General features: G+C 44.4%; 1 protein-coding gene across 2 annotated transcripts in view; it reads left to right on the forward strand.

Annotated features, from left to right (window-relative positions):
* The window catches only part of ABCB11 (ATP binding cassette subfamily B member 11), a 120,155-nt gene that overhangs the window by 80,756 nt on the left and 17,951 nt on the right, over positions 1 to 21,448 (forward strand). For both annotated transcript variants that reach the window (XM_063116428.1, XM_063116427.1), the window contains 8 exons: positions 1,811 to 1,981; positions 3,775 to 3,976; positions 5,797 to 5,860; positions 6,537 to 6,672; positions 10,669 to 10,833; positions 14,928 to 15,032; positions 15,162 to 15,323; positions 18,296 to 18,499. In XM_063116428.1, the coding sequence (XP_062972498.1) occupies positions 1,811 to 1,981; positions 3,775 to 3,976; positions 5,797 to 5,860; positions 6,537 to 6,672; positions 10,669 to 10,833; positions 14,928 to 15,032; positions 15,162 to 15,323; positions 18,296 to 18,499 (1,209 nt within the window). The remainder of the gene's footprint in view (positions 1 to 1,810; positions 1,982 to 3,774; positions 3,977 to 5,796; positions 5,861 to 6,536; positions 6,673 to 10,668; positions 10,834 to 14,927; positions 15,033 to 15,161; positions 15,324 to 18,295; positions 18,500 to 21,448) is intronic.

Raw genomic sequence — 21,448 nt, forward strand, 5'->3', positions numbered from 1 at the left:
CGTGGGGCAAAGAGATGAAGCTGTGCGGCAAAAAAGTGGGGGACTTACCAAAGTCACGGCATCTCTTCTGACATCTGCCCTCACTCCGGCATTGAGCTGGATGGAAGGTGACTGATTGGTTGCCTGAAGCTGTGCAAGGGGCAAGGGGCGGGGCCCGTAAGCTGAATGGCCTCTGGAAAACCTGTGCTGCCTCCTGCGTCGGGATTACCCAATGCCACCCTGCAGCAGCAAATGTGCGGGGTTTACCTAAAAGCAGGGGCAACCTGGCGCTGTCAAGGCAGCCTCCAGGCTACACAGTCATTTACCATCTTCTACTATGGCTACTATCCAGAGAGCTTTATTTGTTTTTCCTTGAAAGGAGATGGAGAGTGCTGGAGGGGATCTACACAGAGTTGTCGGGGTGCCCTGAAGCGTCTTCAGGGCACCCCGACGACTCTGTGTAGATGCACCCCAGGTTTTGATATCACAGCATATTGGTTGCAGTTAAAATTGTGCACATGGAGCATTTGTGCCTGCACTGGAACTTTTCAGATAATTTCCTTCACATGGGCTTCCTCCGTGAGGCACTCAAGGTGCTTTATCTGGACCCTTGAGTTTGAAGTAGTTGGGAGGCTTGTTGTGAGAGATGGTGAAAGAGAAACTGCTGCTGATGCACACATGCTGTGTCCCACACCTCCTGAGTGTCTCTTCAAGAAGCACTTGGAGGAGGTAAAAACATTTGTGTTTTTTTAAAAAGCTGCACCAAAGTTTATAGTTCTGATGTATTTCAGGAATGCGTCTTTATCAAAGGGAACGGGAAAACCAAAGACAAAAGTATCTTTAAACACTGATTTACATGCCTTAAAAAATACCAGCACATTTAAAAACATACATATAAGCAGCACCTTATACCTTAGGGCCTCCCTTTTTTCCATTCCAAGAAAATGGCAAGAGAATCTGCAAGCAGCTTTTCTCGTGCTCCTCTTTTCATACTTCTACACCATGCAAAACAGTTGGGGAGCTTGCTGATTTTCCCTAGTTGGGAAATGTGAGAATGATACCTGCTTCAAGAGCAGAAATGCCTTCCGGCTGGGGAAAATATGAGTTTCCCTCATGACATCATAACTGGAAGGATGGAAAGAGGAAGCGCAAGTTATTCCACGACTGCTCCCATGAAGCATGTGTGGCGTTACCCCACACTTGAATATCTTGTATACATCTAGATCAGTATGTCTGTTGAGTATGGAACGTTAGAACTGAGAGGGTGTGGTTTGTGATGTAATAGGGGAGGGGGAGGAGTATATAAAGAGTGACTGAGGGGAGGAGCAATAGGGAGTTGTTGTGAGGGTGTTGGATTGCTGAGTTTGGTTGGGAGTGGAGACTAGAATTGTTTGTGGAGTGAGAGGAGATTAATTGCTAGGGATTTAAGATTGGTGTAGGAAGAGAGAGATAGGTGGTTGGTGAGGGGGGAGTTTGGATTAGGCAGGATTGGAAGTATTATATTTTCATTTGAAGCTTTTAACATTACAATAAATGTATTATTATTTTTTTTAGCTCCCAATTACCACGTGTCAGCTTGACATTATTTACCTGCCTCACAGTTATCAAACACCCTCACCAGAATATACCCACAGTACATTTCAAAAACAGATCCTATATATAACCTGTTTCCCTCATAGCTAGGGGAAAGGTTTTATTTAACCCTCCCTCAGGTTTTCAAGTGGTGGTGCTTGGCCTGAGAAGGGTTTATGCGGCGGATCTAATATAGGTGTAACGTTGCAGCATGCTGTGTGTGTATCTCACTATTGAACCAATAATCCCGCTGTTTTAGCAATTTGACACCCTTGTCGGAGAAGGTGGCGGCCAAATGAGCGGAGGCCAGAAGCAGCGAATTGCTATTGCTCGAGCCCTGATTCGAAAACCCAAAATCCTGCTACTGGACATGGCTACGTCAGCGCTGGACAATGAAAGTGAAGCGATCGTGCAAGAGGCGCTTCATAAGGTTTGCCATATTTTAAAGCCATTTCAATACGGAGTGGGAGGTACCAAATGTTTCCCCATAATGGGTTAAATCCTATGCTGTGCTAAAGTGGTCTTCAGCTGGTGGGTTGCGACCCAAAAGTGGGTCGTGAGATCAGGCCAGATGGGTCGCGACAAAGCTGTTGCCACCGTGTCGGGTATAGAGAAAATTGTGAAAGTGGGTCCCATGTTGCAGGTTGGGAGTCCAAGGTGGGTCTTGGGTCTGGCCCAGTTGAAGACCACTGTAGTAGAAGCCCACTAGAGTGATTGGGTCTTTCTCCCTCTTTCCTCCTCTGAGCAGCCCTCTGCATTGCCTGCAATCTGTTCTAGAGGGTTTCCCAGCCCTCCAAAGTCGATTTTAATAATGCATTGGGGTTGTGGGGAGGGAAATTGCCCCTTTCCTGGTTCTGTTGATGGAACTGCTTCCCTCAGAGGAACAACACCATTGGATACAACCCCCATTCTCTTAACTACAACTTCTTTTAACTGTAAAGATTAGTCCTCTGATTAGTTCTTACACTGAGGTTTCAAGATATAGCATTATGCTTAAGAGTGGTTAAGAGAGTCAGTGTGGTGCATTAGTCAAGAGTGTCAGACCAGGAGTGGGGAATCCCAGCTCCAAACTACTTCTCAGAGCTGTTGTCAAGAGAAAATTGAGGTGGGGAAGAGAAATTGGTATGTCACCTTCAGATCCTTGGAGGTAGGCCAAGATAAAGTAAATAATGATGATGATGCTATTCAGAGCTTTGCATCTGCTGCCAACGCACAACAGCATCCCCTGGTTCATCCTCCCTTGAAGTGCATGAGGCAGCCCTTGACTAGATCAACACTACTGCCTTATAGTGGTATTGAAGTGCACTAATTGTTGGGGCACCATTCACATTCCATAATGCACTCTCATAGTGTTATTACTTCCTGCTTTTTATTCCACATTATCCAAAATGCTGCAACAAATGTCATTGGGTGACTTTCAAGGTGTAAATGCACAAGAGGGATATAGTGTTACCATGATGGGATCGTAATGATTGAACACTATGGGCTCCATCACAGCAGTGTTTTATCGCACTCTTGTCATGCCTGGTCTGCCATTTTGCAGCTTGGTACTCACATGACATCGTGCCTGTCCTGCAGTCACCCCGCCGCTTCCCCTCCATTTTCTGTGTTTTCCTAGAGTGGGGAAAGTCCAGTTTATTTCCTCCATGCAGGATTAAAGCACCTTTCTGTCCCCATGTATTGCCGTCCTCACGCTATGTCCTTTGTTGGGGGCGTGTGCTTTGAAAGGAGGTCTTGCTGACGAAAGAGGAGGGTGGGGCGGTTCTGCTCCAGCATGCCATGTCGAACGAATGGGCTTGTGCTGACTCAGTTGAATGGACTTTTGCTTCTCCCACCCCACTCTCATTGCCCACAGAAATTGCACCCAGCTGATGAAATGTTTAATCAGTAAAATGCTAGACAACAAAGCCAGAGTGAAAAGCTCTGAAAACAAACTAAATTTGTCCATTCCAAGCCCCTGTAGTGGTTCAGGCAGAATCAGGAGTTCAAGCACTGAAGGAACACACATGTTTATTATGGATATTTTCCTTTACTAACAGAGCTATTGAAGTACAACTCAATGACATATCAATTCTGCATCAATTAAAGGAATCTCTTTGCATACATAGAGAAACCCACTATGTATGATTCTTTCCAGCATTCTCTGTGACAAGAAAAGGGCAGATATGTCAAACCTATGTATTTCATTCATTCTGTTTGCTTCTCTAAACCCCCTTTCTTTAGGCTCGCCTTGGACGCACTGTAATCTCCATAGCTCATCGCTTGTCCACAGTCAAGAGTGCTGATGTCATCATTGGTTTTGAGCATGGAAGAGCGGTGGAAAGAGGAAAACATGAGGAGCTGATGGAACGGAAAGGGGTTTATTTCACACTCGTGACTTTGCAGAGCCAAGGAGACAAGGTGCTCAGTGAAACAGCAGTAGAAAGCAAGTATCTTATTCTACATTGGTTCTTATTTTTCTTGGTACCATGTTGAATTAGGCTACAGGCCTTTGCATAAGGACAAAGGACGCTGCCTAATACCAAACCAAATACACACCCCTCAAACAGCATTCTTTTCAAACGTGCACTTAAACCTGCTTGCCATGCTGTGGTCCATTTTTATGAACACTCATTTGTGTGTGCATACTGAAGCTGAAATTATTGTTATTATTACCATTATTTCTTTATGTTTATATTTCACCATTTGTCCAATACCTCAAAGCAGTGTACAAGGCTCTCCTCAGTCTCTCCCATTTTTATCCTCACAACAAGCATGTGAGGTAGGTCAGGTTGAGAGGTAGTGACTGGTCCAAGGCTTACCCCGTGAGTGTCATAGCTGACTAAGGACTTGAACCTGGGACTTCCCAATCCTAAGGGCTGTCTTTATTTGGCAAAAGCCCCAGAGTGGCTGCAAATCTGCACTGTGTCAGTTATATGATGTGGTCACAGATTCGCAGCCACTGCAGGGCTTTCCCGCAAAGCTGCGCAATAAAAAAAGTCGGGGATCTACCCCAACTTTTTGAGTGGGATCTACTGTAAGTCAGTATGGCTCTTCCATGTCTGATCTCGCTCCATGGCTGATCCAGGGGGTGGTCCTGGTGGAAAGCGACCAGCGATTGGACACAGGAAACCAGGAAGAGTGGGTGTTAGGGTGAGCTCTGATACCTGGATGATTGCTGGAAACCCTGCGTTTCCTTCTTGGCATTGGGATTACCCGATGCCACCCCAGGTAAGTAAAACCATGGAGCTTTTGAGAAAGGCAGCGCCATGAAGACAGTCCCCTGGTCTGGCACTTTAATGCACTGCATCATGCTTATGCGTCTCAGGATTCTTCAAAAGCAGATTTTCTGGCCTTTCTGGGATACCGTTCTGAAATATTAGACTTGGGACGTATATAGCCTCAGGAATGTTTCCCTTTCTGTTGTATTTCATAATGGCCAGTCCCAGTGAAAGGTTGTAGAGAGGCCTTCTGTGATTGCATCTAAATTTGTTTTACTTTCACCACGACTGAAGAAACAAAAGATCCAGTCCTATGACACAACTTGTGTTGGGGAATGCTGTTTTTGCAGTGCAGCCGGAAAGTCACACGCTTGAACATTTCTCCATATAAAACACTCCTTATAACATACAGACTTTGTCTGGATAAAGCTTTCATCCTTTCATTCTAGTAGTGTATTAGCAATGATATTTTGATAGGGGGGAAATATGCAACCCCCTGCCTGAAATGGCACAGCTCAACAAGGGCTGCCCTGTGGGACTGCTCTGATGGTTGATTCTTTAGCAAGGAGTCACCTTGAGAGGTTTCCTGCGCTAGTGGTCTGTGCTTTGGCATTGCAGTTGCGACAGTGCAAGAGGCAATTGCTCTACATAATCTTCTGTTCCTGCGCACTACCCATGCATAGCTGGTGCTTGCCACAGTTTCCATATGGCCAGGAGTGTGATCACAGCAGGCTGTGTGTGGCTGCCCAATGGTTTGCCAAAGAAGCACAACCAAGAACCTTAAAAGCTACGCTGCAAAAAGTATACTTAGATCAAGATCACACTTTTGTATAACAGAATGATCAAAATGATCACAGCAGTTTGGATACAAGGTTTTGTAAATCGCTGAACGAAGTCATTTTGCATTGCAATAGATTTGCTTTATGCATTATAGATACATAAAAATATGTATCACCCAATAATAATAATAATAATAATAATAATAATAATAATAATAATAAAAACTTACCCTCTAATGATGAGCTTCTATGGCTCTATTTTACAGTAATGGAACCAAGACTTGAGAAAGTGCAACCTTTCATCAGAGGAAGCTACCGGGACAGCTTGAGGTAAGCCATGTCTCTGTGCCTTTCAGCAGGGGACAATGATGTGCACAAAAATTATTTGGGAAATCCCACCTATGTGGAAAGTGGATATCTGATTTTGAAAATAAGTGTCCTGAATATGTGATGTCACTTTTTGATGAAGTCTCCTGCAGAAGATCCCTCTAAATAGGGTGACGTTTTAGGGCTCATCTACACCAAGGTGGACATTCCACTATGAAAGCGGAATATAAAACGCAGGAGCCACACTACTGCTTTATAGCGGTACTGAAGTGCACTGACAACTGTTGGGGCCCGTTGAGAGATACTATATACCACTTCCATACTGCTATATGCTGCTTGGTGTGGCTCCTGCACCATGTACATCGATGGTGCTATATAAATAAATAAATAATAATAATAATAATAATAATAATAATAATAATATATACCGCTTTCATAGTGGAATATCCTGCTTGGTGTAGATGAGCCCTAAGTCATATTGCATGTGATGGTAGAGGGCAGTATAGCATCATGTTAGTCCTACGTAGAGTAGACCCATTGAAATTAATGAAATGTAAGTCAGTCGTGCTTAAGTCCCATTCATTTTAATGGGTCTACTCTACATAGAATTAACATTGGATACTACCCATAAACTCCTCCAGCTGATGTTCCTAGACCTTTTCTCTTTACTGTTTCACAGAACTTCGCTTCGACAGCGTTCAAGATCTCAGTTATCAAATACCATACCTGGCTATCCAATGGCAACTGTAGGAGACCATTCAGAGGGTATCTATAGCATCGATAAGTATGAAGAAGATGGCAGGCCCATTAAAAAGGTCAGTCGTGTTCTTTATTAGACTATAATTGTTTCCTTCTTTTTCTGGGCCTGATTAATTTGTTTTCCATGAAATGAAACACTGAATGTGAAACCCTTTCTTGAAGTTCCTGCTATGCAGCATAACAAGCAGAATACTGGCATGAACATTAAAATAAACATTAGCTATCTAAATGAAACTTTAAGAGTTTCCTTAGTGCAGTGTATTATACTTGAGTGGAGACATAACAACTCCTTGAATGGAGTTGTCACTACTGTTATAAACCATTTTAAAGCAATAGTGTAGATCCTGCCCTACTTAAAAAGAACTCATTGGCTTTTTAAACATTGAAACGTTAGTAGGATTTTTCAGGTTTCTTGAGGTGTGTTTCTAGAGTAGCAGTTTTTTCACTTTTTCAAGTTTTCTTAGGCCATACAATCCTATTTCTATGGCACGTGTGGATTACATGTGCATTAACATACTTTACCAATCCTGTCATTAGACCTACTTTACATATGCAAAGAGGAGATGGAAAACTTCTTCCTGGATTGTATCACTGCTGTTCACAGGTGGGAGATTGCATGGTTGAGTGTTACACATGAAAAAATTGGAAGGAGAAGGCTAGGCTAGAACCCTTTTCTCTGGCATTTTATCTTCTAAGTGCAAGGATTTTATTTGTATGAAGGGACATTCAACCATGTGATTCCCACCCCCACCCCCCGCTGTGAACTGAAGTGGCACAGTCCAGAAGTAGGTTTAACAACTCATTGTTGTTTCAATAACCTCCTCTAGAAATGCCATGTGTCTTGCGTACCTAAGCTACTTGGTGGGAACTTGGTTCTGTTACATACCACATGGCTTAGGTTGAACGATGGAATTAAAATGAGAAAGTAGAAGCAGCAGGCGTGGGTGTAGACTAGACTGTTGCTTTGGAGAAGTTTTGTATCAGCACAATGGGATAAATTTGGGGATGGGCTCGGTGGGACAACACTTGCTTTGCATGCCAAGGGTCTCAGGTTTAATGCCTTGCATCCCAAGGTAGTGTGACTCCCGTGTGAAAACCTGGAGCACTGCTGCTAATCAGCGCATAGATCAAGAACAGTCAACGTAGTGCCTTCCAGATGTTTCAGACTACAATTTCCATAATTCCTAACCATTGGCTATGCTGGCTGGAGCTTATGGGACTTGTATTCCAAAACATCTGGAGGGCACTAGTTTACCTACCCCTGGTGTAGACAATACTGAGCTGGATGGACTAGTGGTCTGACTAGGAATCTGGCTGCTTCCTTTGCTTCTCAAAAGGTAAAGCTCCTGGTGTCTGAAAGGGATAAGAACTGGGGCAGGGGGCAGGACTTTGAGGGCATCATCAGATGATTGTTTTATTGTACGCTCGTTACCGGGCACTCACGGATTTTCGCGGGTCCCTCTCACGATGCCGTCTGCATCCCATGCGCCTCCCGTCCCTTCTAGTCTTCTTCACGCGACAAAAAAAGTCCCCGCTAAATCTGAATTATTTTTGAGACAGAAGTTGCCTCTATCTCCTGCTGTGTGCAGGAGAAGCAGTGTGATCAAAACAGCCCACTGAATGGGCCACGCACACGTCGTTGAGGGACAAATGCACAGGCAGAGTAGCGACGGTATGAAAATGGAGACTTTGAGAGGGGATCTACACAGCGTCCTGAAGGCGCTTGCATGCGCCTCCAGTGTGCCCCAAAACTCCTTGTGTAGGTCCTGCCTACCTGGCCAGAAGAGGCAGAAGAGGAGGAGGCGGGGACGGGGCGAAAAGTTTCCGCTCGGCGGCTTCGCTGGGGAGTCCTTGCCACCGTCGCCCACCTCCCCGCTGGCCTCCTGCTGCCGGCGAAAGAGCCACCCGGGTCGGAACACAGGTGGGCAACTTCAGGAGTTCGAAGGGCTATTTCGCCCCCCTGGTGCACCCTTTTGTTGGCCACACTCCACAGGGCCCCAGTGAAATTTTGCAGGGGTGCCCATGGTGATCCATGGGCACGCCGCCGCCACCCCGTCCCCTCCTCCTTCTCCTCCTCCTCCTCTTCTGGCCAGGTAGGCAGGATCTACACAAGGAGTTTCAGGGCGCACTGGAGGCGCATGCAAGCGCCTTCAGGACGCTGTGTAGATCCCCTCCGACTTTGCGCCTGCTACCACTTTTAAATAGGGCTGTGCTCCACTCCGATTCGGATTGTGAATCCGGGGTGGAGTGACCTGATCTGCCTCCGCCAAAGGCGGATTCGAATTGGGTCGGGGGAGCTGCAGATCAAGGCAAAGCAGTTTGCCTCCATCCAGAGCTCCGAACGCAGGTAAGTGGAGGGAGGGGGCTCACCTGGCGCTGCCGCCGCCGTCCATATGGTGATGGCAGCAGAACCAGGTCAGGGGGGAGGGGGGCTTACCTGTGTCCGTCGCGGTCCGATAGTCCTGCTTCCGCTTTGAGGCCTGGCCCTCAGTTGAAGCCTGCGCCAGACCGCAATGGAGGCAGGTAAGTGGGTGTGTGTGTGTGTGTGCCACGACACAGGCCCTGAACACCAGACCTCACGTCTGCCACCACTTCTTATGGGGCGATACAGGCTCTGAACACCAGACCTGGTTACTCCCTGCTCAAGCCAAGCACCATCACTTGATACGCCTGAGGCAAGGGATAATACCCACCTTCCTCCAAACTATGTGGAGAAAGGGGTTTAAAATGGAGAATGGATTTCAATATATATAATAATGTGCTGTGAGTTATATCTGCTGAGGTGAATGATTGTCAGAGTGGGTGCTGAATGATGTAAACTTAAGATGATAAATGCCAAACAGACACGTGGGATTTTTGTGGTAGTTTTAAAATAAACAATCAAAATTTATTTTAAAAGTTCATAAGCTTTGTTTCAAATAACAACATTTAAAAACCTTTTTGAAACCTTCCATACAATCCTGTCACGTTCACATTCGCGTTTTCCTTTATCTCACACAATCACTCTTGAACTTTCTTTATTATCAGTATTGATTAATATACTTCCACTACGTGCACACCACACTCTAAAGACACCACGCACTACACTGACTCTCAAATTTCCCAGAATTTAAGTACCATAAACACAGAGAGCACTACAGACTCTAAGAGTCCCTAACAAGTCTCCCTGAAAAGGTTCTCTCCAAAAGAACCTCTGAAAAGAACAAGAACTTGTCAAGAAATACTTTTGTAAGCCGCCGTGAGAGCCTTTTTTGGCTGAATGGCGGCATAAAAATCCTTAAATAAATAAATAAATAAATAAGAACAAGAACTCTCAATCCCCTCAGTCATTCCCTTATATATCACTCCTCCCCCCTCCCAAGACATTCTAACTCCGCCCACTCAGGCCAACATTCTAAAAACCACAGACTTACAAACTGCAGACATACATTTGGAATTGACTTGTGAGGTGTAACGCCACAGGGGGCTACCTGGCTCCACCGCTGCCGCAGTCCGTGTGGCGGCGGCGCTGCCAGGTAAGGGGGGAGGGGGCTTATTTGGCCCCCATTTTGTCCCCCCTTCCCCACTTACCTGCCTCTGCCGTCCACTGCAGAGGCAAGTAAGTAGGGAAGGGGGGGGGAAATCTCACTCTGCCCCTCTGGATCTTGCTCTGCTCTGTGCACAGCCCTACTTTTAAAGGTGATGGAAAATTACATTGCAACTGGCCCTTCTTGGTTAATGGCACGGCTTTATGACAAAGTGCCCTGGAAAGCTACGTACATTAATCCCTCCTGATAAATCTAAGTACATGTCTGGATGTTATGAGAAGCTTCCACTGTTCTTTATGAAGAACAGGTTTCAGACGTGCGTCCAGTTTACGTATCTTGCACATAATTCCCTCTTGCAATAATAATTGGAGTGGGGTGGAGGGGTGAGGGGACCAGAAGAAAAAGGCCGTCATGAGTCTACCTCTCAATGTTTGTGAGGTTACAGTGATATAGATCTGCTGGCCAAGGAGCACGTTGCTATATTCAGAATGATTTCACTTCCTTCTTCTTCTTTATTCTTTTTAGGAACTGATTACTGAGGATGAGGAAGAGGTGGAACCTACTAATGTGACCAGGATTTTGAAATACAATGCTCCCGAGTGGCCCTATATGGTGTTTGGATCCCTCGGGGCTGCTGTCAATGGGGCAGTCAATCCACTCTATGCCGTACTGTTCAGTCAAATCCTTGGAGTACGTCGTGAGGACCAGTTTCCTTTTCCATGTATTGGATATTGTCGGTCATGTCTCAGACATTATACAGGATGCAAACTGACTGCGCAATCCTGGCACAGTGATTTAATTTCTGATATTTTGGGTTGGTCGCCACATTCAGCAAAGACTCCTGATGATTGGAATAGTATTTTCAGGAGGCTGGAGGGGCTGTTTTGGGAAGGAAGGGCCCAGGACATCATCCACTTCCACCAGTGCAGTGGAACCTACTTTACATATGCAAATCTAGTTCCAACCCATAATAGCCAGGGCAGGGTGGGTGAGGGAAATCAGTGTAAATCTGGTTCCAACCCATAATAGCCAGGGCAGGGTGGGTGAGGGAAATCAGTGTAAATCTGGTTCCAACCCATAATAGCCGGGGTGGGTGGGTGAATTAAACTGAATTATGCTAAAGTTATGAAAGCTTGGCACAACCTTGTGTATCCATGCAGCAAAACGGGCACAGAAAAGGGCTGCTATAGTGATGTTGGAAAGCAAAATTTGAGAAAGTAAAAATATACTTTGCTCCTTTTTATCATAATGCATCTTTATAGTCATTGAAATGTAATATTGATTCACTACGGGCAGCTCATTTCTGGGGTTGCTTTTAAAACCACTGCAAGCAGTAGGTCCCATGGGCGCAACAGAGCTAGCGGAGACACAACGCCAGTATTGGATACTTCTCATTGGGCCTGTTCAGACAACAAACTAAGGCATGGTTAGGCTGCTAACCCTTTTGCAGCAAATGGTTAGTGAGTGCGTTTAAACCATGGTTAGGAATGGTTCACATGACACACTAAACCAAGTTTAGCTCAAAAAGCTTAACCACTGTGGCTTAGTGCGTCACCTGAACAGTGTGTCTCCAAATCCTAGAGATGTCTGCTCTATCCTTCTTCCTCTTCCCATAGGGAAAACAATGACAGCTCAATTAGGAGCCATTCTTTTTGTTCATACATTTTATCCTTTTCTCCCATGTCCTTCCTGCAAGTTTTTGGAGCCACCACTACATAGGTATATTGACAACAGCATGACTCAAATCCAAGCCCAACTTTTTAGCAATTGCTGTCAAATTATAAATGCCAATTGGTGCAATCTTCTATTGCTAGCTATTTTTGTTTGTTTGGGCAACACAGGTGGGCAACTTCAGGAGTTTGAAGGGCTATTTCGCCCCCCTGGTGCACCCTTTTGTTGGCCACACTCCACAGGGCCCCAGTGAAATTTTGCAGGGGTGCCCATGGTGATCCCAACCAATTCGCTGCTGATTTTTGGCAGCTATCAGCAATGGAACACTACTTTGCAGCATTCTGTAGTGGTTTGCCACTGATTATTGGAGGTGGAATTTGCAGTTGACTATGAGGATTAAGGGGAAATTTCAAACAATTGCTTACAGAGAGAGAGAGAGAGAGAGAGAGAATGAGAAAGGAAGAGAAACCTGTTGAGCCTCTTGGTTCTTCTCCAAAGATTCATTAGTGGATGTCAAACCTTTTAAAGTCTGGCATTTCAAAGGCTTATTACTTGCTATTTCTCCCTTACTCTTCAAAGTTTCATAGGCAATTATTTTGACTGCAGTTACTAATAATACCTTGATTGCTGCCTTCTCAATAGCCACATACTTCATCTGAACCTTCTTGTATTTCAGTGAGGTCTAGGCTCATCCATCTCTTAGTGCCAACTCATACTTTGCTTTTTAAATCTGGGTATAAAAAGGATTGTGTCCGATTCTGGATGCTGCACTTTAAGAAGGGTGTAGACAAATCACACGGGCTTCAGAGAAGGGCAGTGGATAGTTAAACTATAGAATTTAACTATGGCAGTGCATAGTTAAACTATAGAATTCACCAACACAAGATGTAGTGATGGCCACCAATTTGGATGGCTTTAAAAGGGGATTAGATAAATTCCTGGAGGAGAAAGCCATCAATGGCTACTAGTCCTGATAACTTTGTGCTACCTCCAGTAGCAGAGGCAGTAAGCCTGTGTACACCAGTTGCTGGGGAATATGGGTGGGAGGGTGCTGTTGCACTCATGTACTGCTTGTGGGTTCCTGGTCAATAGCTGGTTAGCCACTGTGTGGACAGAATGCTGAAATAGATGGACCATTGGTCTGATCCAACATGGCTCTCCTTATGTTCTTAAATGTAGGGGACTGTTGAATTCTGTGAAGGGGACAGTTTAACTCGTAAGTTTATTTTAAAGCAGTTAAAGCAGTTTATTTTAAAGCACTTTCATCCTGCCCATATGAAAAGGAGGACAGGGCTCCTGTATCTTTAACAGTTGTATAGAAAAGGTAATTTCAGCAGATGTCATTTGTATGCATGCAGCACCTGGTGAAATCCCCTCTTTATCACAACAGTTAAAGCTGCAGGAGCCCTGAGTGACCAGATAAAAAAGAGGGCAGGGCTCCTGCAGCTTTAACTGTTGTGATTAAGAGGGGATTCCACCAGGTGCTGCATGCATACAAATGACACCTGCTGAAATTTCCATTTCTCTACAACTGTTAAAAGTAAAGGAGCCCTGTTCTTTCCATATGGTCACCCTACCTATGTTCTTAAGGTCTATGAGGAAAGGATTAAGGCAGGGGTCCCGGACGCTGCGCCATCACCATGGCATCACCCGGCACCTCCGATGGTGCTCATGAATAAGTTCCCAGCGTGGTTTGATTTCCCCCGTTTTAAAAAATATACATCCATGGATTTGTATGTAATGCATACTGCGTTCTAGCAATTATACATTGGCTTCCATTAAAGCAGACCAAATATCCAAATAAGGATCCATTTGCAGGTGGCATCCATACACCACCCATTCAAATATTGAAAGCGTTGTGAGGTCCTCAATCCATTGCATTATAGGAGGTGAGTGTTTAACCCTCCAGTGTTGTGGTATCAGTCTTTTAGCTGTAAAAAGGTTGCAGAGGATCCGTTTACACTGAGCATTTGTTAATTTCCATGAAGCAGGTGGTGGTGGTGATGTTGGGTAGGGTGACCCTATTGGGGAAACCACACTTTCCCCACCTCTGCTCCAATTGGGGCCTTTTCTGTAATGTCCAGGAATGACACACTTCCCCCTTTAAGGCCCTGATTGGAGAGGTGGTGGGGAATGATGCACCTCCAGACACTGGGTCATAGAATCATAGAATAGCAGAGTTGGAAGGGGCCTACAAGGCCATCGAGTCCAACCCCCTGCTCAATGCAGGAATCCACCCTAAAGCATCCCTGACAGATGCTTGTCCAGCTGCCTCATTCCCCTCTCCCCCGCCACGGAAATGGTGGCCTTAAAGGGGAAAGCGTGTCATTCCCAGACACTATAGAAAATTACAGAAAATCCCCCCTGACACCCAGGATAGAACAAAAACCCAGATAAATCCTGTCCATTGGTCACAAGAATACGGCTTGTAGGCATATTCCTTCATGTGTTGTTATTCTGCTTGAGAGCAAAACATCCAAAGAGGGCTATTCAGAATGCAGCTGTAAAACTGACTTGGGCTGGAAGAATCATAGAATAGCAGAGTTGGAAGGGGCCTACAAGGCCATCGAGTCCAACCCCCTGCTCAATGCAGGAATCCACCCTAAAGCATCCCTGGGAAAGAGCCTTTCCCAAATTGATGCCCTCCGGACTGCAACTCCCATCATTCCCAAACAGCATGGCCCATGAGAGTTGTCATCCACTACATCTGGAGGCACCCTGTTGGGGAAGGCTGGGCTAGAATATGCCATCGTGTGCTTTTCCATACCATTACCAGCAGTTGACACAAATACCCGAGCAAGGGCCTCACAATGAGCCCGTGTGGTGTAGTGGCTAAAGTGTTGGACTAGAGTCAGGAGATCCCAGGTTCTAGTCCCCACTCAGCCATGGAAACCCACTGGGTAACTTTGAGCCAGTCACAGACTCTCAGCCCCGCCTACCTCACAGGGTTGTTGTTGTGAGGATAACATGGAGAGGAGGAGGATTATGTACGCTGCCTTGGGTTCCTTGGAGGAAAAAAGGGTGGGATATTAATGCAATAAATAAATATGCTTTTGAATTGCCTTGTGCAAAAACGCTCTCACATTATGGCATTTTCTTTTCTTTCCCCAAAGACCTTTTCGATGCGTGATGAAGAAGAGCAAAGGTCACAGATCAACAACATCTGCCTTCTCTTTGTTTTTGTTGGAGTTCTATCGTTTTTCACCCAGTTCTTGCAGGTGATCAGAACTGATTGTAACTTTCAGTATGGTGCTCTATTGCTTTGCTTTTCTCCATTTGCAATTTTTAACATGCTGCTTTGTGGCTACATGCTTACCTTGACACTTCTTTAAAAAAATACATTTCAGGGATATACATTTGCAAAGTCTGGTGAACTGCTGACAAGACGGATACGGAAAATAGGTTTCCAAGCTATGCTAGGCCAAGAAATTGGTTGGTTTGATGACCCTAGGAACAGCCCAGGGGCCTTGACTACAAGACTAGCAACTGATGCATCTCAGGTTCAAGGGGTAAGAGATTTTATATAAAAGTAATTTTACTTATCAGTCCAAAGGTGATTTTGTTTTAAGTGTAAACTTAATCAAAATGGGACACAATGATTATTGCTCTTGGCTTATTAGATAACCACAGATCATACACTCTGTAGAAAGAAAATCAGCTGAAGGGGTGATTCTGAGGAGTAAAACAGATGGAGGGAAAGGGAAATACATTTCCTCCCTTCCCTAGTCCATGATTTCCTTTTAAGGCTACTTTACTCTTTAAAAAATGATACGGTGTCACTGCTACATTCATTCGCATGCAACGTGTAGCCTGCCTAAGAGTTTCAGGGCTTGTCTACACAAGACTTTTAGCATGTGCTCATGACTGGTCACTCACAGAAGTTTGTGCGTCATTTATATGAAAATGTCAAGAGTCAGGGCTTCTCCCATGCTCTATATCCTTTATCCCAGCTTTTTGAAGATTGAGGAAAATGCAGTAATAAAAGTAAATTGCTCTCTAATTGCTGGTGAATTTCCAGAATCCCACCATATCACATATAATATTTATTTATTTATTTATTTATTTATTTATTAAATTTATATTTATAGCCAAAGCTCTCTGGGCGGTTTACAAAAGTTAAAAACAGTGAACATAAAAAAGTATACAAAATTTAAAACCATCAAAAATATAAAAACAATAGTATAAAACAACAGTATCGTTTAAACAACAACAGTTCTGGGGGCTATTTTTTTAAAAAAACCTTAGCATATGCCTGGGAGAAGAGAAAAGTCTTGACCTGGCACCGAAAAGATAACAATGTTGGCGCCAGGTGAGCTTCATCGGGGAGATCATTCCATAATTGGGGGGGCCACCACTGAAAAGGCCTTCTCCCTTGTTGCCATCCTCCGAGCTTCCCTCGGAGTAGGCACTCGGAGGAGGACCTTAGATGTTGAAAGCAGTGTACAGGTATGTTCGTGTTGGGAGAGGCGTTCCGTCAGGTATTGTGGTCCCAAGCTGTGTAAGGCTTTATAGGTTATACAGCCATTATATATAATATATATAAGCCATTATGTAATGGCTGTATAATGAAACATATAGAACTTGAAGACAAAGGAAACCCTCAGGAGAAAAGAGGTGTGTGCGTGTAATGTGGGGTGACCATATGAAAAGGAGGACAGGGCTCCTGTATCTTTAACAGTTGTATTGAAAGGGGAATTTCAGCAGGTGTCATTTTTATGCTTGCAGCACCTGGTGAAATTCCTTCTTCATCTCCATAGTTAAAGCTGCAGGAACCCTGCCCTCTTGACCAGATACAACAGAGGGCAGGGGTCCTGCAGCTTTAACTGTTGTGATAAAGAGGGAATTTCACTTGGTGCTGCATGCATACAAATGAGATTGAGGTTTACCACCTCAGTTAAAACAAGGCCGAAATGAGTAGAGCTGGTGGCACATTAGGGGATGTTCCTTTTAAGTCCATAATTGTCACTTCGGGCCTAACTGTAGTTCACTTTCTTGATGTCACTCCTCTGGTACTAGGTGGCCGCACATCTCTAAAAAAAGAGGACATAGATTTGTATAATAAGTAAAAATGCAACTTTAGAAATAATAATTCTAATTTAAGGAGAAATACATCTCACCATACTGTTCAGTCTGCTGTCCATGTATAGGGTGACCATATTTTGGAAACCAAAAAGGAGGACAACATGGTCGCCCCCAAGGGGGCGTGTCCAGTACCAAGGGGGCGTGCCCACCCAAACATAGCCTTGGTCACATGTCTGATTTTACAGCACACATTTAAGACAAATCTGTTCAACATAACATCTTAATGTTAAAATCAATGAAATAAAGAACAAGTGAGAGATTCAATGTATCTGAAATTAACTTCACTCACTCCTACTTTTGTAGGTTTTGCTGTACTTTGAAGGTTTGCTATACTCTGTGTGTTACATTCTCCCCTTCCCTCAAATATCTTTTCTGACTGTATCTTCACTCATTGCAAGCTGCTGTTGTTGTTAACAGGGTTTGCTACTGGCCCCAGATCTGTTTCAAATTTGGTATGGCTAAAGCTCTAACTAAAAGCTATCATGGTGCCAATTCCTAAAAAGTCAATGGATGAACGGATCTGTTTCAAATTTGGTGTGGCTAAAGCTCTACCTAAATCCTTTCATGGTGCAAAGTTTCATCTCTTTATCTTTAAAAATGATGATTTTAAAAATAATAATTTTAAAACCTCAATTTTTAAAAAATTCCTAAAAAACCAATGGATGAACGGATCTGTTTCAAATTTGGTATGACTAAAGCCCTTCCTAAGAGCTACCATTGTGCCAAGTTTCATGACTTTATCTTTAAAAATGACGGAGTTATAAGCATTTTTGTTAATTCCCATTAGAGCTGCTCTTTGGAAAAAATCCGGATTTTCCCCTCCCCCTCCTGGATTTGCCATCAAAAGTCCGGATAAATCCAGGCAAATCCGGTCATATGGTCACCCTATCCATGTATAAACTCTTGATAGGCAATTTCAAGGCCCAGCTCTCCCATCTTTTGGTTCTTTATCTTTAATTTGGACTTAGACTAGACAGCCCTTGAAATAGAGGACTCCTTTAAATAGAGGACTGTCCTCTGTAAAGTAGGACATATGTTACCACAGATTGGGAAAGCCACAGAAAACAGGCAAATAAAAAAGTTAGTAATGAATGTTGACTGGACTATTTCAGCCCCACCTCACCCTGAATGTGTTGCTGATGGGCCTATTTTCATAATCACAAATACCAAAAGTTGTCCTGCTTACTGGGCAGGAAATATCAAGGTACTTTGGCAATACCTCCTTGCTCCATCTTCTTGGAGCTACCAAACACTGACAAGTATATGGCAGTAGGTAAGACAAAAGCTATGGGCCTCCCTGAGCAATAAATTTCTTTCTTAATTCTGAGGTAATGGTGCCCCAGTTCTTACTTCTAGGAGCGCTAGTTTGTCATCTGTTTTTGCTTTGGTTTATTTTAAGGCAGCCGGATCCCAAATAGGAATGATTGTGAACTCCTTTGCCAATATTGGAATGGCCATTATTATCGCTTTCTACTTCAGCTGGAAGCTCAGCTTGGTCATCTGCTGCTTCTTGCCTTTCTTGGCTTTATCTGGCTTGGTGCAGACTCGGATGTTGACAGGCTTTGCCTCTCAGGACAAGCAAGCCATGGAAGCTACTGGGAGGGTAATGATGTTTATTTATTTTTAAAATAAAATAATGATGTAAGTTTCATTGAGATAGTGAGTAATAGCCCCCAAAAAACTAGTTTTGCTAGCATTAATAGGCATTTTTAGGCCTGACAGCACCACAGACGTCATCATATATCTCTTTCTGCTTGTCAAGGAGCAGGAACTTCATGGCAATTTGTACAGCATTTAAGACCTCTCTTGCTTGAAAAGTGACTTGTTTTAACTGCCATAGTTCCCAACTGAGGAATCATGGGAACTGTGTTTTATCTAAGATTATTAATATGGAGTGGTTTTATGACGACTGATCAAACTTGGATCATAAGAACTTAAGAAAAGCCCTGCTGAATCAGACCAAAGATCTGTCTAGTCCAGCATTCCGTTCACATAGCGCTGTTTTAGCTGCTGGGAAATTGTGGGCAAAGCTATGCTACTAAGGGGTGATGTCTCCTGGATTTTGGCCTATGATGAATATGTGTGTTGCTTTCAAACTGAAGATTTGTTACCAGACACTTTGCTAACCACCAGCCATTATTCAACACAAGGAAGGGGCATAATGGAAAGGTCAAATCAATGCTTCAGCACTATTGGCAGAGATTTATTGTGCCTCTTGATAATTTTCTCTAGCTTAGTGTCCAAAGAGCCTCGTGTGGCGCAGAGTGGTAAGCGGCAGTTTCTGCAGCCGAAACTCTCCCCACGGCCTGAGTTTGATCCCGGCGGAAGCTGGTTCTCAGGCAGCCGGCTCAGGTCGACTCAGCCTTCCATCCTTCTGAGGTTGGTAAAATGAGTACCCAGCTAACTGGGGAAAGGTAACTGCGACTGGGGAAGGCAATGGCAAACCACCCCGCTATAAAGTCTGCCAAGAAAACGTCAGCAAAAGCAGACGTCGCCCTAGGAGTCAGCAATGACTCAAGTGCTTGCACCAGAGGTTCCTTTCCTTTCCCTTAGTGTCCAAACAAAAATTAATTTAAGGCTGCAGTCTTATATACACTTACCTGAGAGTAAGTCTCTTTTAACTCAGCGGGACTTAATACTAGGTAGATATGCATAGGATAGATGCATTCCTATACCTGTTTAGACAGAAAGAAGTCCTCCGACTCCCATCATTCCTCAGCCAGCCTGCCTGTCTAAACATGAATAGGATTGCACCCTAAATCTCTTTCTCCCCCTTAACAATGTCACCCTATATAATCTAGAAAATCATATTCTGAATACTCAAGAAGATGCCATGCCTTGTTTATTTTTTTCTTCAACAGACATGGCAGACCAATTCTGCACACATCAGGCTGGGAAGAAGTGGCTCTATTGACATTACTAACCTATATTGGTTTTATACTATAATCCCGAGAAGCGTGCTTCAGAATAATGATAAGAGAATAAACTTAGAGTCCCCTTCACAGAACTACAGTTAAGAACATAAGAAGAGCAATGTTGGATCAGACCAAGGGTGCATCTAGTCCAGCGCTCTGTTCACACAATGACCAACCAGCTGTCGACCAGGGACCCACAAGCAGGACATTGTGCAACAGCACCCTCCCACCCATGTTCCCCAACAATTAGCCTTACTGCCTCTTATACTGGAGGTTGCACTTAGCCATCAGGACTTGTAGCCATTGATAGCCTCCTCCTCCTCCAGGAATTTATCCATTCCCCTTTTAAAGCCATCCAAATTGTTGGCCATCACTACAACTTGTGGTTGTGAGTTCCATACTTCCCAAGGTTTCCTGAGGAGCAGGAATGACTATTAAGGCAGTTTGACGCTGTCTGTTGAAAAGCCCAGTAAAATTAGAAAATCACTAAAACATTTTTTATAAAACAAACAATTTGGGTGAAGATCACTTCTGATAGTTCCAGAAGAGCAGAAAATGGAAAATTCAAAGAAAGGGAGGAGTGAGGCTGGTGAGCCACTCCAAGTGCCTTTGTTTAAATATTTCTGAAACTGACCATTTCGCTACCCTACCCAGAACAAATGCAATATCCTGGTTCGTTGCAAAGGACAAAAGGACAATTTGTGCTCTTGGCTAATACCAAGAACTTGAGAATGTGAGGAAGAATAAGAACTGAACAAGCTAGGGCAAGCACAGTTCTTTGTCTGATTGGTGAGCAATCTTTTCAGAGTGTACCTATTCCGACAGCATGAAGTTCACCCAGACAAAAGAACCCATGCTGAGAATTACAACTGCAGTCTTGCCCAATTGAGCAAAAGTCATCTATCAAGTAACACTATTTCTTGGGTTAGGAAACCCGGTGTCAGGCCTGGGTCAGACTGAGACTGGCTGCAACTAAGGGGGTGAGGGTCTGGTCCTGGCACAAGTCAAGGAGAATCAGAGGGCTAGAGGAGGAAGAGGACATGGTCAAACACAGCCTGGTGGTCAGGTTCCAAGGAGGCAGACAAGGATTAGATGCTGAGGGCACAGTCAAAGATAGGAGGGTGGTCAGGTTCTGGTGGAGGAGTCAAGGGCTAGAGACAGAAAAGGGCCAGAGGTTGTGAGGCAAAGGAAAGCAGTCTTCACGGCTATTCAACGAGCAGCTGACTTGGACATGAGGGTTTTATACAGCCTAGAGCAGGAGTGGGAAGAAGGTGTAGACATGAACTCCCAGAAGCCCCTGCCAGCACGGCCAATGGCCAGGAATATTGGGAGTTGAAATCTAAAACATCTGAAGATCTACTTTCTGCCCATCCCTGGCCTAGAGCAGCCTTCTCCAGTTTGGTGCCTTCCAGGTATTTTGGACTTCCAATTCCCATCAGCCCTCAGCCAGGTTGACCAATGGTCAGGAATCCTGGGAGTTGTAGTCCAAAGCACCCAGAAGGCACCAGGATGGGGGAAGCTGGCCTAGTTTGCCACCATTGGACTATGAGAATAGTTGGTTGTATTCAGGCTGGCACTGCAGCCTAAATAGTGTCCTCAGTCCACCAGAGCCACGTCTTCCTCTTTCACCAAGGGCC

Source organism: Elgaria multicarinata, chromosome 2 (assembly GCF_023053635.1).
Source record: "Elgaria multicarinata webbii isolate HBS135686 ecotype San Diego chromosome 2, rElgMul1.1.pri, whole genome shotgun sequence".
NCBI classification, from domain to species: domain Eukaryota; kingdom Metazoa; phylum Chordata; class Lepidosauria; order Squamata; family Anguidae; genus Elgaria; species Elgaria multicarinata.